The sequence below is a fragment of the Canis lupus genome, chromosome 26 (assembly GCF_011100685.1).
Source record: "Canis lupus familiaris isolate Mischka breed German Shepherd chromosome 26, alternate assembly UU_Cfam_GSD_1.0, whole genome shotgun sequence".
Taxonomy (NCBI): Eukaryota; Metazoa; Chordata; class Mammalia; order Carnivora; family Canidae; genus Canis; species Canis lupus.
This window is the reverse complement of record NC_049247.1, coordinates 9,606,940-9,620,102: the sequence shown is the minus strand read 5'-3', so window position 1 is coordinate 9,620,102 and position 13,163 is coordinate 9,606,940. Positions and strand designations below refer to the sequence as shown.

The 13,163-nt window shown below is 42.1% G+C and overlaps 1 protein-coding gene and 1 long non-coding RNA gene across 5 annotated transcripts in view; one reads left to right on the top strand and one right to left on the bottom strand.

The window, feature by feature from the left end:
• Window positions 1–8,504, bottom strand: part of MAPKAPK5 (MAPK activated protein kinase 5) — a 39,030-nt gene extending 30,526 nt beyond the window's left edge. For 2 of the 4 annotated variants that reach the window (XM_038575113.1, XM_038575114.1), the window contains exon 1: window positions 7,992–8,502. In XM_038575113.1, the coding sequence (XP_038431041.1) occupies window positions 7,992–8,027 (36 nt within the window). In that variant the 5' untranslated portion in view covers window positions 8,028–8,502. Of the gene's footprint in view, window positions 1–2,798; window positions 2,930–7,991 lie in introns of those variants that run through there. The other 2 variants (XM_038575115.1, XM_038575116.1) reach the window with 2 other exon arrangements.
• A 313-nt stretch (window positions 8,505–8,817) lies between these two features.
• On the top strand, window positions 8,818–10,737 carry LOC100687157. Its single transcript, XR_005378989.1, has 3 exons — window positions 8,818–8,999; window positions 9,149–9,483; window positions 10,542–10,737. It is a non-coding gene; the product is annotated as an uncharacterized LOC100687157 (long non-coding RNA).
• Window positions 10,738–13,163: the final 2,426 nt, after the last annotated feature.

The following is a 13,163-nucleotide window of genomic DNA, read 5'->3' as shown; positions in this document are numbered from 1 at the left end:
ACAGCCTTCAGCCCAGGGCCTGATCCTAGAGACCCAGGATCGAGTCCCACGTCAGGCTCCCTGCATGGAGCCTGCTTCTTCCTCTGCCTGTGTCTCTGCCTCTCTCTCTCTCTGTCTCTCATGAATAAATAAAATCTTTAAAAATAATAATAATAGTTGGAGGAGCACCTGGGTGGCTCAGTCGGTTGTCTGCCTTCCACTCAGGTCAGAATCTCAAAGTCCTGGGATTGAGGCCCACATCCAGCTCCCTGCTCAGCAAGTAGCCTACTTCCCCCTCTCCTGACTGCCACTCTGCCTGCTTGTGCTCTCTAAAAATTAAATAAAATGACAATAATAATAATAATAATAATATTTAATAATATTATTGGAATCCCTAAATAACAATAATTTAATAATGTTATTGATTATAACATTAATATTATAAATGTAATTATTAATATTAATAATATTTAATATTATTGGAATCCTAAATAATTTATTATTATTATTATTATTATTATTATTTAGGGATTCCAATACTGCCACCCTCAATAATAGAAAAGCCAGACAGAAAATCAGCAAGATGTAGAAGATAACACTGTCAACTGTATGTAGAAGATAACATGTCAAGATAACATGTCAACTTGACTTGACATCTATAGAACATTATATCGGACAGCCTAGGTGGCTCAGTGGTTTAGCACTGCCTATGGCCCGGGGCGTGATCCTGGAGACCCGGAATCGAGTCCCATGTTGGGTTTCCAGCATGGAGCCTCCTTCTTCCTCTGCCAGTGTCTCTGCCTCTCTCTTACTCTCTCTCTCTCTCATGAATAAATAAGTAAAATCTTAAAATAAAAAAAAAAAAAAACACCATATCCAACAACAAAGGAATATACATTCCTCCCAAGTAAATATGGAATATTCTTTAGGATAAACCATATGCCGGATCATAAGTCTCAACAAATTTTTAAAAACTGAAATTATATAAAGTTCTTCAACCACCAATGGAATTAAGCTAGAAATCAACAAAAATGTAAAAATTACATAATACAGGACAGGACACCTGGTGGCTCATGGTGGCTCAGCAGTTGAGCATCTGACTTCAGCTCAAGTCAGGATCCCAGGGTTAAGGGATGGAGTCCTGCACTGGGCTCCCCGCGGGGAGCCAGCTTCTTCCTCTGCTTATGTCTCTGCCTCTCTGTCTCTCTCATGAATAAATAAAAATAAAATCTTTTTTAAAATTGGGTAATACTTCTAAATAACCAATAGGTCAAAGAAGAAACAGGGAAATTATTAACAGAAAATATTTTGATCTGAATGAAAATAAAAACACAATACAGTAGTCCCCCTTGTCTGTCCCAAGACTCCCAGGGGATGCCTGAAACCAGAGAGAGTACCAAATCCTATATATACTGTTTTTCCTATATATACATATCTATGATAAAGAAAGATCACAAATCAATAACGTAAGCTTCTATCTTGAAAAACTAGAAAAAAAAATACTCAAGGTAAGCAGAAATAATAAACACTAAAGCAGAAATCAATAAAATACAAGACAGAAAACTCAAAACCAAAAGTTGAGTCTTCAAGATAACCAAATTAACAACCTTTGCTAGACTGACAGAAAAAAAGATACAAATTTTTATTAGAAATTAAAGAGGGCAGCCCGGGTGGCTCAGCAGTTTAGCTCCGACTTCAGCCCAGGGCCTGATCTGGGGACCCAGGATTGAGTCCCACATCGGGCTCCCTGCATGGAGCCTGCTTCTCCCTGTCTGTGTCTCTGCCCCCCCCCCCCCCATCTCATGAATAAATACATAAAAATCTTAAAAAAAGAAAGAAAGAAAGAAAGAAAGAAAGAAAGAAAGAAAGAAAGAAAGAAAGAAAGAAAGAAAGAAATTAATTAGAGAGGGAGCATCACAAGTGACCTTAGAGGAATCAAAGCATTATAAAGGATCACCACAAACAACTTTATGCCAAGAAATTAGACTTCTGGATGAAATGGACAAATTTTAGAAAGACATATAAATGACCAAAACTCATTCATGAAGAAATAGAAAATCTGAGTAAATCTATAGCAAGATACTGAATTAATAACAACAACAACAACAAAAATCTTCCCACAAAGCAAAGCCTAGGCCCACATAGCTTTAGTGGTAAATTCTACCAAATCATTTAAAGTGCAGTTTCTCAAGCTCAGCATCACTGACATTTTGAAGTAGGTAGTTTTTTTGTTTGAGGTTGTCCTGTGCATTAAGATGTTCAGGAGCATTCCTGGCCCCTACCTGCACTGAATAACCATGTCTCCAAACATTGCCAAATGTCTTGTGAGAGGCAAAAATTGGCCCCTATTGACAGCTATTGATTTAAAGAAATAATACCAAACCTCCACACAAATTCCAGAAAATAAAGGAGGGTATACTTCCCAACTCATTCTGAGGCAAATATTACCTTCATATCATAGCTAGACAATGGCATCACAAGAAAACTACAGATATATATCTCTCATGAATACAGATGCAAAAATCCTCAGCAAAATTATTAGCAAACTGAATACAGAAACATATAGGAATAATTTTACATCAGACTAAATAGGTTTTATACCAAGAATGCAAGATTGGTTTAATATCTGAAAATCAATTAATGTTACTGTATACCACATTAAGACTAAAGAACAAAAACTATATGATCAACTCAATAGATAAAGAAAAAGCATGTAACAAAAATTCAATTCAACACCTATTCCTGATAAAAACTCTCAGCAAACAAGGAATAGAAAGAAACTCCTCAATTGGACAAAGGACATCTACAAAACCACTTACTTAGTCTTTAATGCTTTCCCCCTGAGATCAGGAACAAGGCAAGATGTCCACTTTTGCCACTTTCACTCAACATTGTACCTGAGGTTCTACCCACGGAATAAGGCAAGAAAACAAAATTAAGAGGATACATCCTGTAAAGGAAGAAGTAAAACGGTATTTATTCACTGAAGACATGATTTTTATATGTAGAAAATCCTAAAGAACCTACAAAACAACAAAAATATCTAGAACTTAGCAAATGTGGTAAGGATGCAAAACATAATATCAAAATACAGAAATGAACTGTATTTCTACACACTAGTGACAAACAACCCAAAAATGAAATTAAACAATTCTTAATAGCATCGTAAGGAGTAAAATATTAAGAATAAATTTAAAGAGTACAAGATCTATATACTAAAAACTACAAATACATTGCTAAGAGAAACAGGAAAGCCCTAACAAAATGGAGAGCTATACCATGTTCATGAATTAGAAGACAATATTGTTAAGATGGCAACTGTCCCCATACTGACCTATAGATTCAATGGAACCCCTGTCAAAATTCCAGCACAGTTTTTGGAGAAATAGACAGCTGATTCTAAAATTTATTTGGAAATACAAAGTACTTGAAGAGCCAATATAATTTTGAAAAAGAGAAACCATGTTTGTTCTCATACTACTCAATTTTGAAAATTTACTATAAAGTTTCAGTCATCAAATTATGATACTAGTATAAGAATAGTCATATTGATCAATAGAACAGAGAATCCAGAAATAAATTCACACTCTTATGATCGACTGATTCTCACAAAAGGTAACAAAGTAATTCAATAGGCAAAAGATGGTGTTTTCAACAAACTGTCCTTGAACAACTGGATATCCATATTAAAGACAAACAAAACCTTAGACCTTTATGTAACACCACATGCAAAAGTTAACTCCAAATGGATATTAGACCTAAATAAAGAACTAAAAACTGCAAAATTTCTACAAGAAAATATAGTTGAAAAATCTTATAATCTGAGCCTAAGCAAAGATTTCTTAGCTATGACACCAGAAGCATAATCCATAAAAGAAAAAGAAAAAAGATCAACTGGACTTCTTCAAAATTAAAACCATTAAAAAGTGATAAGCCACAGACTGGGAAAAACATTTGCAGATCTTATATCCGATAAATCACTTTTATTCAGAGTTTAGAGAGAACCCTTACAACTCAATAAGACAACTCAATTTAAAAATGAGTAAAAGATTTTAATAAATACCAGGAAAAAAAATACATGAATGGCAAATACATGAAAAGATGCTCAATGGCATTAGAATCAGTTTTTACTCAGAGTATATAAAAAAACTCTTACAACTCAGTAAGACAAATAACCCAACTTAAAAATGGGCAAATGATTCAAATAGACATTTCACCAGAAAAGATACACAAATGGCAAGTAAGCACATGAAAAGTTGCCCAACAATATTACTCCTTAGGGAAATGCACATTAAAACCACAATCAGATAAAACTACACAGCCACTAGGACGGCTAAAATAGAAAGATTAACAATACCAAATATTTGTCAGGAGAAAACAAAAACAAGGGCAGCCTGGGTGGCTCAGCGGTTTGGTGCCTGCCTTCAGCCCAGGGTGTGATCCTGGAGACGCAGGATCGAGTCCCACGTCAGGCTCCCTGCGTGGAGCCTGCTTCTCCCTCTGCCTGTGTCTCTGCCTCTGTCTCTCTGTGTCTCTCTCATGAATAAATAAAGAAAATCTTAAAAAAAAAAAAAAAAGGAGAAAACAAAAACAAAAGCAAAAAACAAAAGAAAGTCCCCTCAAACACTACTGGTTTGTTTGAATAATGGTAGAACTACTTTGGAAAGTTTTGTAGGTTCTTAAAAAAAATTAAACATAAACTTACTGTAACACCCAGTAATTCCAAACCTAGGTATTTATCCAGGAGAAATTAAATATTTCTATAAAAACTTATACAGTCAAGTTTTTTTTTTACAGTTAAGTTTTATCACTTTGTTTATAATAATTAAAAACTGGAAACATCTAAATGTCCATCAACTGGGGTGAATAAACAATAAAAACATTACTCAATAAAAAATAAAGTCCTAATATATGCACTAACGTAGATGAACCTCAAAGTATTATAAGCAAAAGAAGCCAAACACATATGACTATGTATTATACAATTCCATTAATTTGGAATTTCCAGAGACAAAACTAGTAGCAGAAACCAGATCAGTGATTGTCTGGAGTGGGGAGTGGGAATAAAGGCAGATGACAAAGAAGCAAAAGGAACTTTCTAGGGGGGATGGAAAAAAATTTTTTTAAAGATTTTATCCGTTTATTTATTTAAGACAGAGAGATGGAATGTGAGGGGGAGGGCAGAGAGATAGAGAATCTCAAGCAGGCTCCACGTCCAGCACAGAGACCAATGCGGAGTTCAACCTTACAACTTGAGATCACAACCTGAGCCAAAACCTGGAATAGGATGCCCAGCCCACTGAACCACACAGAAAGAAGCCCAGGATGGAAATATTCTAAAACTGGATTGTGATGATAGTTGCACAACTCTGTATATTTATACACTTATGAGTAAATTTTATGGTATGTAAATTATACTGCAATTTGAAAAGTAGTTTTTAAAACTAAGGAAATGAAGTTTCACTAAGTTCATCAAATATTAAGAACTCTGCCATATACAATAGAAGACGAATATGTAAGACAATCCCTAATCCCAAAATGCTCACTCTCCATGTTTAGCTAAGTGCCTTAGGAATAGTGAAGTCATGGGTCTATGGGAGAAGAGACAGAAATGAGAAGACAGAGCCTATGGTAGTTGCCTTGGCCCTATCCTAATTATTTTAAAGAGTAGTAGGATGAGATGTTAAAGTCTAATCAGGCTGTTCTTAGGTAGTCAGGCAACAGAAGTTTAAATGGGCTGACTAGAGCCCAGGAAAACAGCTTTTCCAGCTGAACTCCAATGGTCTGACTTCTCCATTGGGGGACATCCTCAAGAAAGCAAAACAACGAATACAATACAATGCCACAGAAGTTTTATTTGATGTGATGTGATGTGATGTGATATGATGTTGGTTTGCTTCCAAGGGAGCACTGCCTATTCAGTACTGGTTGTCAGATCAGATATTTTCAACTCCACTAATTTGTACTGATTGAGCACACCCAAACTAGGAGGAAGCCTCACCTGTCAAGTACATGAAGGAGAGCTAAAAAAAAATTTAAGTAAATCAGATTGGGCAATAGTGACCAAATGAAGAAATTATGACTTTCTTAAATGACTCTCCAGTTGCTATGAGCTAACATTCATCAAGTTCTTATTAAATGTTAGGTATTATTGTAAGCACATTTAGATATATTTGTTCATTAAATCCTCAAAAAACCCTATGAGCTGTGGAGTGTTTTTCTCTCCTTTCTATGAGTGAGGAAACTATGGGGCAAAGAAGTGAAGTGACTTACTCAGGGACACAATTAATGAATGGCAAGGCTGAGATTGTAACCAGAGTCAACCTGGAGAAACTATGGTAACCACAATGTAACATTGCCTCTCAATTTATATATTCACCCACAAAAACTGTTCCTCTTCTGTTCAAAGCTCCCTAGAGTTCCTCTGCTACTCAAAGTCAAAGCCAAAGTTCCTACAATGGTCTACAAGTTCCTATGTGCTCTAGCTTCTCATCACCTCCCTAAAACATAATCTACACGGACCCACTGCATTCACTTTGCTCTTCCTGGATCACACAAGACTTGTACCTACATCAGAGCCTTTGTATCTGCTGTTCCTACTGCCTGTAATTCTCTTCTCTGAGACAGTGGTTTGCTCCCTCATTCTCTTCAGACCTCTGCAATATGTCACCTGTTCAGGGAGGCCTTCCCTGACTCTCTTCCTAAAATAGTACTCATCCTTTTTATACTTAATTATAACCACCTGGCAATGTTTATTACCTAACTCCACCATCTAGAATATAAGCTCCATGAGAGCAGGGACATCTAGGAGTTTGGCTTTGCACCCTCAGTGCCTAAGATAGCACCTGGCAAAACACGGACAATCCCTGAACTTAAAAATCTGCCACATATCCTCTGATCCCAAACCCAGTCATAAAACTTTAGGTAACAATTCATGACCCATACCAATAAAATCCAAACCAAAAGAAAAAAAAAAGTAGCCTTTTAGAACCTTTCTATTATTTAAAATTTAATCTTCCTTAATATGTAGGTTATATTTTTATGCCTCCTTTAAAAGGTGAAGTTTCTTTGGAATGACTGATGATTTCTATAAACTTTACTATACAAAAAATTGTTAGAAGTGTAACTTCTTAACCATGTCTGGATGGGGAAAATAACCCCAAGTTGCCAAAGGATGCCTGCCCCTCAAGCGAAAATGAAATTCTTAAATGCACTGACTTAATACTGCAAAATGAGTAAATAATACATATCAAATTTCGGGCTCAATTTACATAAGACTCTAATCTGCTAGCTACAGCTAGAAAACTTTCTGTTAGTATAGCTCAAAGTTTGCCTGTTTAAAAAAAAAAAAAAGGCAAAAAAGCAGATTTTTAAAAACTTTTCACTTTATTTGGGTCACTTTGGAACACATATTTGCTTTGTGGTTGTTAACAGAGAAGTCACAGAACACCATTAGCTCTTCCTCAATAAATTAAATGCTCCCTAGGAGAGGAAAAAGGAAAAGGGGAAGGAACATATGCAAAAGTAAGAACACCATTTGCCAAAAGACAGGTTTTGTAAGAAGGCGAACCACTCCCTCTGAAACTGCAGGTTTCCAGGAGGCTGGTTTCAAACGGAAAGCGATGGGTAAAGTCCAACTCTCCACGTACTGCTGCCGATCATCCGGAAACAAATACTGGCGGCACCAGGGGAGTGGAGTGATCGCGAGTGGAGCAGTAGGGTCCCCTCCGGCCCACTCATACCCTATCTCCACGCCACTCACCTTCCGTTTTAGAAGAGCACAAATCACATCCCTGCTTTAACCAAGGAAGTCAGAGGAACTCGGACATCCCTCCCTACACAGACACACACCATTCGCCCCAGGGCTGTAAAACGCAGTCCACCGAATCTGGGAAGACCGAAACCCGGAGTCGCTGGAATCTCTCACTTCAAGTTCTCTCCGCTTTCTGAGGCTGAGCCGAGAGGAATGTCACAGGGACAAAGAGGGGAGGAAGGGGGCATCTCCCCCTTACCTTGATGGCTTTCTCCATGTCGCTCTCCTCGGACATGCTCCGTAGGGCCTCTACGGCCGGGAGCGGCGGGGGCTGCGCAGCTGCCGGGTCCCACCGCAGCCGAGGGAGCAAGGGGCTCGGAGCTCGGGCCCCTGGGCCTCGGGGAGACCGGCAGCAGCCGCCCCCAGGGACCACCGGGGATGGGGGCCCCGGCGCCGGCTCCGCTTCGGCGGGCAGCTCTAGGCTGGCGGCGGCGGCCCCCGGGGACAAGCCTTTGTGCTGGGCCCCGCGCGGCCGCCTCCCGGCTTCATCCCCGGCCGGGGAGGCAGGCGGGTCCCGGGGCAGGGCGAGGCGGGGAGGGTCCCTGTCTAAGGCGCTATGCGCAGGCCTCGCGGGGCCGCCGATTAGGCCCGGGCTCGCCAGGTCCTAATAAGGAACCTGCGCCTCCGTCTCCGCCGCCGGCACCGCTGCGAAGCCGAGGCCGAACCCACCGCCGCTGCTGCTCCCGATGCCGCTTCAGCGCCACACATCGCCGGGACACCCGCGCGGGGCAGCCCCGCCGGCCGCCCGCCCGCCCGCCGGCGCTGTGCGCCGCCTGAGCTCCGGGTCGCCCCTCCTGCCGCCCGACTCCGTGGCCCCACGGCTCCACGCGCCCCTCGCCGCCGTCCGCTGGGGTTTCCGAGCGCCCCCAAACCACGCAGTTGGTTGGCAGGCGGAAGCCAGGGCCTCCTCAGGCTGCGCCACACTCGGGACAGGCCCCGGGGCCCTCCGCAGCGCTGGCGCCGCGCTGATGACGTACTGCGTCTGGCCCCCGGCGGGGCGGGGCGGGGCGGGGCGGGGCGGGGCGGGGCGGGGCGGGGCGGGGCCCCTGACTACCGCTCCCCGGCGCCCGCGGGGTGAGGGCCTCTTTTCTCCTCCAGGGGTCGCGGAAGGAGGTTCCTGCCGCCAGACACACCCGGGGGAGAAGGAGCCGGGGGGTTGCAGCTCGTGATGAGGAAGAGGAAACGGAGGTCCCGGGCGGGTCTAACGGTAAGAGAACAGACTTGTGTGTATTAATAGCAACGATAATTATATATTAGGAGGGTCAATTTTACGTGAGGCTCTTTCCCCCCAGCAGTTTCTTCAAAGTAGGCATTTGGCGCTGCGAGGTAAGCATGTTCTTATTCTCCCGTTCACAGATTAGGTAATTAAGGCTCTGAGAGCCCAACTCAGTTGGGCACAGCTGAGACGTGGTCAAATCAGAGTTGACACCCGCGTTTGTGCTCCTTCCACGACACCAACAACCTGTCCGAGGACCTCGAAGGAGCTTAGGGCAGATCGCCTCTTGGTGGGTCTTCCTTCGTCCAATCCTGTAGTGAGCACCACCGTGTACCAGGCCTACTCAACACGTGGGGAAGAGTAGGACCGGAGTCTGTACCTACTCGGTGGAGCTGGCTTTCAGGAAAGCTAAGCTGCAAATAGGAGGAAACCCAGAGTTTGTAGATGATAAGAAGACCGCGAACAGGATAATGAGGTAAGAGAATAACTGGATGTAGGGACTTTTCAGGGAAGGGCTCCCCGGAGGTAACATTGAAGCGGAGACCTCTGAGGAAAGAGAACGAGCCGACTTTTGGAAATCTGAGGAGGAGATTTCTGGGCGGATGGAACAAAAAAAACCTCAAGGTGGAAATAAGCGAAATATGTTCAAGGAGCTGCAAGATGTTCAGTGTAGCTGGAGCAGAGCAAGTAGGAAATAATGACAAAGAATGAGGTTGGAGAGGAGCTGTATCATACACCCTAGGGTCATGGTAATGACTTTAGATTTTATTCTATGTCATTGGAAGGTTTTAAACTAAAGAGTGATGGGATCAGAGTTATGTTTTGAAAGCTCATTCTGCTAGATAGAGAAACATGTGCAACCAAGAGTGGAGACACGGAGAGCTATTAAGAGGCTATTGGAAAAATCCAGATGAGAGGGATGTCTGGGTGGCTCAGCGGTTCAGCGTCTGCCTTTGGCTCAGGGCCTGATCCCAGATTCCTGGGATTGGGTCCCACATCGGGCTCCTTGCATGGAGCCTGCTTCTCCTCTCTCTGCCTGTGTCTCTGCCTCTCTTTCTGTGTCTCTCATGAATAAATTAAAAAAATCTTTTTTTTTTTTTAAAAAAAAAAAGGAAAATCCAGAGGAGAGGTTATTTTGATGCTTGAACTAAGGAAGTGGCAGCAAAGATGGAGTAGAGGGATTTATGAGACGTTTTGGGAGTACAGGTGGCATTATTTCCTGAAGGATTAGATGTGGAAGGTAAGAGAAATGAATCAAGAGTAACTTCCAGGAATCTGGCCTCAGCAATTGGAGGGATGATGGTGCCATTCAGTGAATGAAAGCCTTGATGCAAGTAAAGGTGGGAAATCCAGAACTTTTTTCTGTCGAGGTTAATTTGAGGATTTTGTGCACTATTCCAGAGGATAAGTCAAGTAATTGGATATATGTTGTGGTGCAGACATATTCATCCTCTTTGTTGGCCATTCACCTACAGTACGTTCCTCAGCTCCCTTAAAGTAGGTGTGACCACGTGCCTATGCTCTGGTCAACAGTGCAGTTTCCAGACTCGGCCCAGAAAATTGTCAACAGGTGTACTCTGCCAGCTGGCTGGAAGACGATGAGAACGTTCTAGAGAAGGCAAGGCCTCAAGATAGAAGACTCCTGAGTAGAGGAGAACCTCTGCTCCATTGACCTATATATCCACCCAGGACTATTGAGGAAAAAAATAAACCTTTATTGCTTTTGAGCTTTTATGTATTTGAGTCTTTTTGTAATAGCTTTGCCTGTGCTGTCTACTACAAATGAGAACAGTGATCCAGCAGTGAACTTTGGGAGAAAATTTCTAAATGAATTGACATTATCCATAACAATTAGGAAATAGAAGGTGACTTGGATGTATCCATTCACTAATTCAGTAATAATTTATCGGGTGTCTCTCTGTGCCAGGCACTGTGTTATATAATAGAAACGCAGTGATGAAGAACTCCTACACTCTGAGTCTGGCAGCTCAACTTACTGATTGTTATCTGCATGTGCTTTCCCTTTACCTAGAAACAATCTCCCCTCCCAGCACACACACACACACACCGCCTAATTTCCACATGTTCTTCAACCACACTCTAAATACCATTTTAGGGGTGCCTGAGTGACTCAGTTGAGTGGCTGACTCTTGGTTTTAGCTCAGGTCATGATCTCAAGGTCATGGGATGGAGCCCTGTGTTAGGCTTGAGATTCTGTCTCCTCTAGCTCACACTTTATCTCAAAAATAAAATCTTTTTTAAAGATTTTAAAAACCAACATTTTATCAGAAAGACATGCCTAGGGCAGCCCAGGTGGCTCAGCAGTTTGGTGCCTGCCTTCAGCCCTGGGCCTGATCATGGAGACCTGGGATCGAGTCCCACGTCAGGCTCCCTGCATGGGGCCTGCTTTTCCCTCTGCCTGTGTCTCTGCCTCTGTGTGTGTGTGTGTGTGTGTGTGTGTCTGTCTCATGAATAAATAAATAAAATCTTTAAAAAAAAAAAAACCTGCCTAATTCTTATCCCCAATCTAAGATATTCCTATTGTCTCATAACTTTCTTGTATTTATCACAGTTTTTATTTATATATTGTTTATTATTCTTTAGTGTTCTCTCCCTAACTAGACTAATCTTAAGGGAAAGAATCTTGCCTATATATATTTTTTTTAAGATTTTTGTTTTATTTATTCATGAGAGAGAGAGGCAGACACAGGCAGAGGGAGAAGCAGGCTCCACGCAGGGAGCCCAACGTGGGACTCGATCCCAGGATCAAGACTTGAGCCAAAGGCAGACATTCAACCACTGAGCCACCCAGGTGCCCTGAATCTTATCTGCATTATTGGCCACATCCTCAACACTCAGCCTACTGCCCGTGTTTAATATTTGCTGATGGAATCAATGAATGGAGAAGGCAGAGCCCAGAGAAGAAGTTTCCTCTGTTTTTTGCTTGGGCGGTGGCTCTAGCAGGCAGCCTGTAAGATAGCCATCAATGATGCCCACCTCTTTGTATTCATGATCTTATGTAATCACCTCACCCAGCTGGTGGGCTGATCTAGGGATTTGCTTGATGAGATGTCATATCTGAAATTACATGACAGAAAGACTTAGTCTTCCATCTTGGGCACCTCTCTTAACTCGCCCTCATTTGCTGTGAAGGAAGCCAATTAAAATGTGAAGTACTGGGATCCCTGGGTGGCTCAGCGGTTTGGCGCCTGCCTTTGGCTCAGGGCGCGATCCTGGAGACCCGGGATCGAATCCCACGTCGGGCTCCCGGTGCATGGAGCCTGCTTCTCTCTCTGCCTGTGTCTCTGCCTCTCTCTCTCTCTCTCTGAGTGTGACTATTGTAAATAAATAAATTTTAAAAAAATAATAATAAAATGATTTGTATCATTTAAAAAAAAATGTGAAGTACTTTGTTAGTTTCCTGGAGGCTACCATAATAAATTATCATAAACTGGGTGACTTAAAACAACAGAAATTTATTTTCTCACTGATCTGGAGACCAAAGGTCTGAAATCCAAGTGTTTACTGGGCTTTGCTCCTTCTGAAGAAGAGAATTCTCTCTAGGAGAGAATCCTTCCTTACCTCTTCTAGCTTCTGGTGGCTCCCAGCAGTCCTTGGCATTCCTTAGCCCAAAGGAGTGCATTACTCCAATCTCTGCCTCTGTCTTCACATGGCCTTCTTCACTGCGTCCTCTCCTTTTATGAAGACACTATCATTGTATTTAGGGCCCACCCTCATCCAGTATGATATTATTCCTAATTACATCTTTATAAATGCTGTTTCTAAATAAGGTCACATTCTGAGTTCCATGTGGATGTGAATTTGAAGGGAAGGATACTAATCAGCCCACTCTAGTTGCCTAGTAGAAGGGCCCACATGTCAAAGATCTGATATCTCTTGCCAACTGCCAGTGAGAACCTGAGGCCTGCCAAGGCCACATAAATGACCTTAGAACAGATCCTCCCCCAGTTGAACCTTGAGATAATTGCAGCCTTCTATGCCAGGAAGAGGCACTCAGCTAAGCTATGCCCAGATTCCTGACACACGGAAACTGAAAAATGTTGTTTTTAGGACACTAAAGAATTACCATGTACTCCAGCAATTCTATCCTAGATATATACCCTAAAGAATCAAAAATAGGTATTCAAACAAATA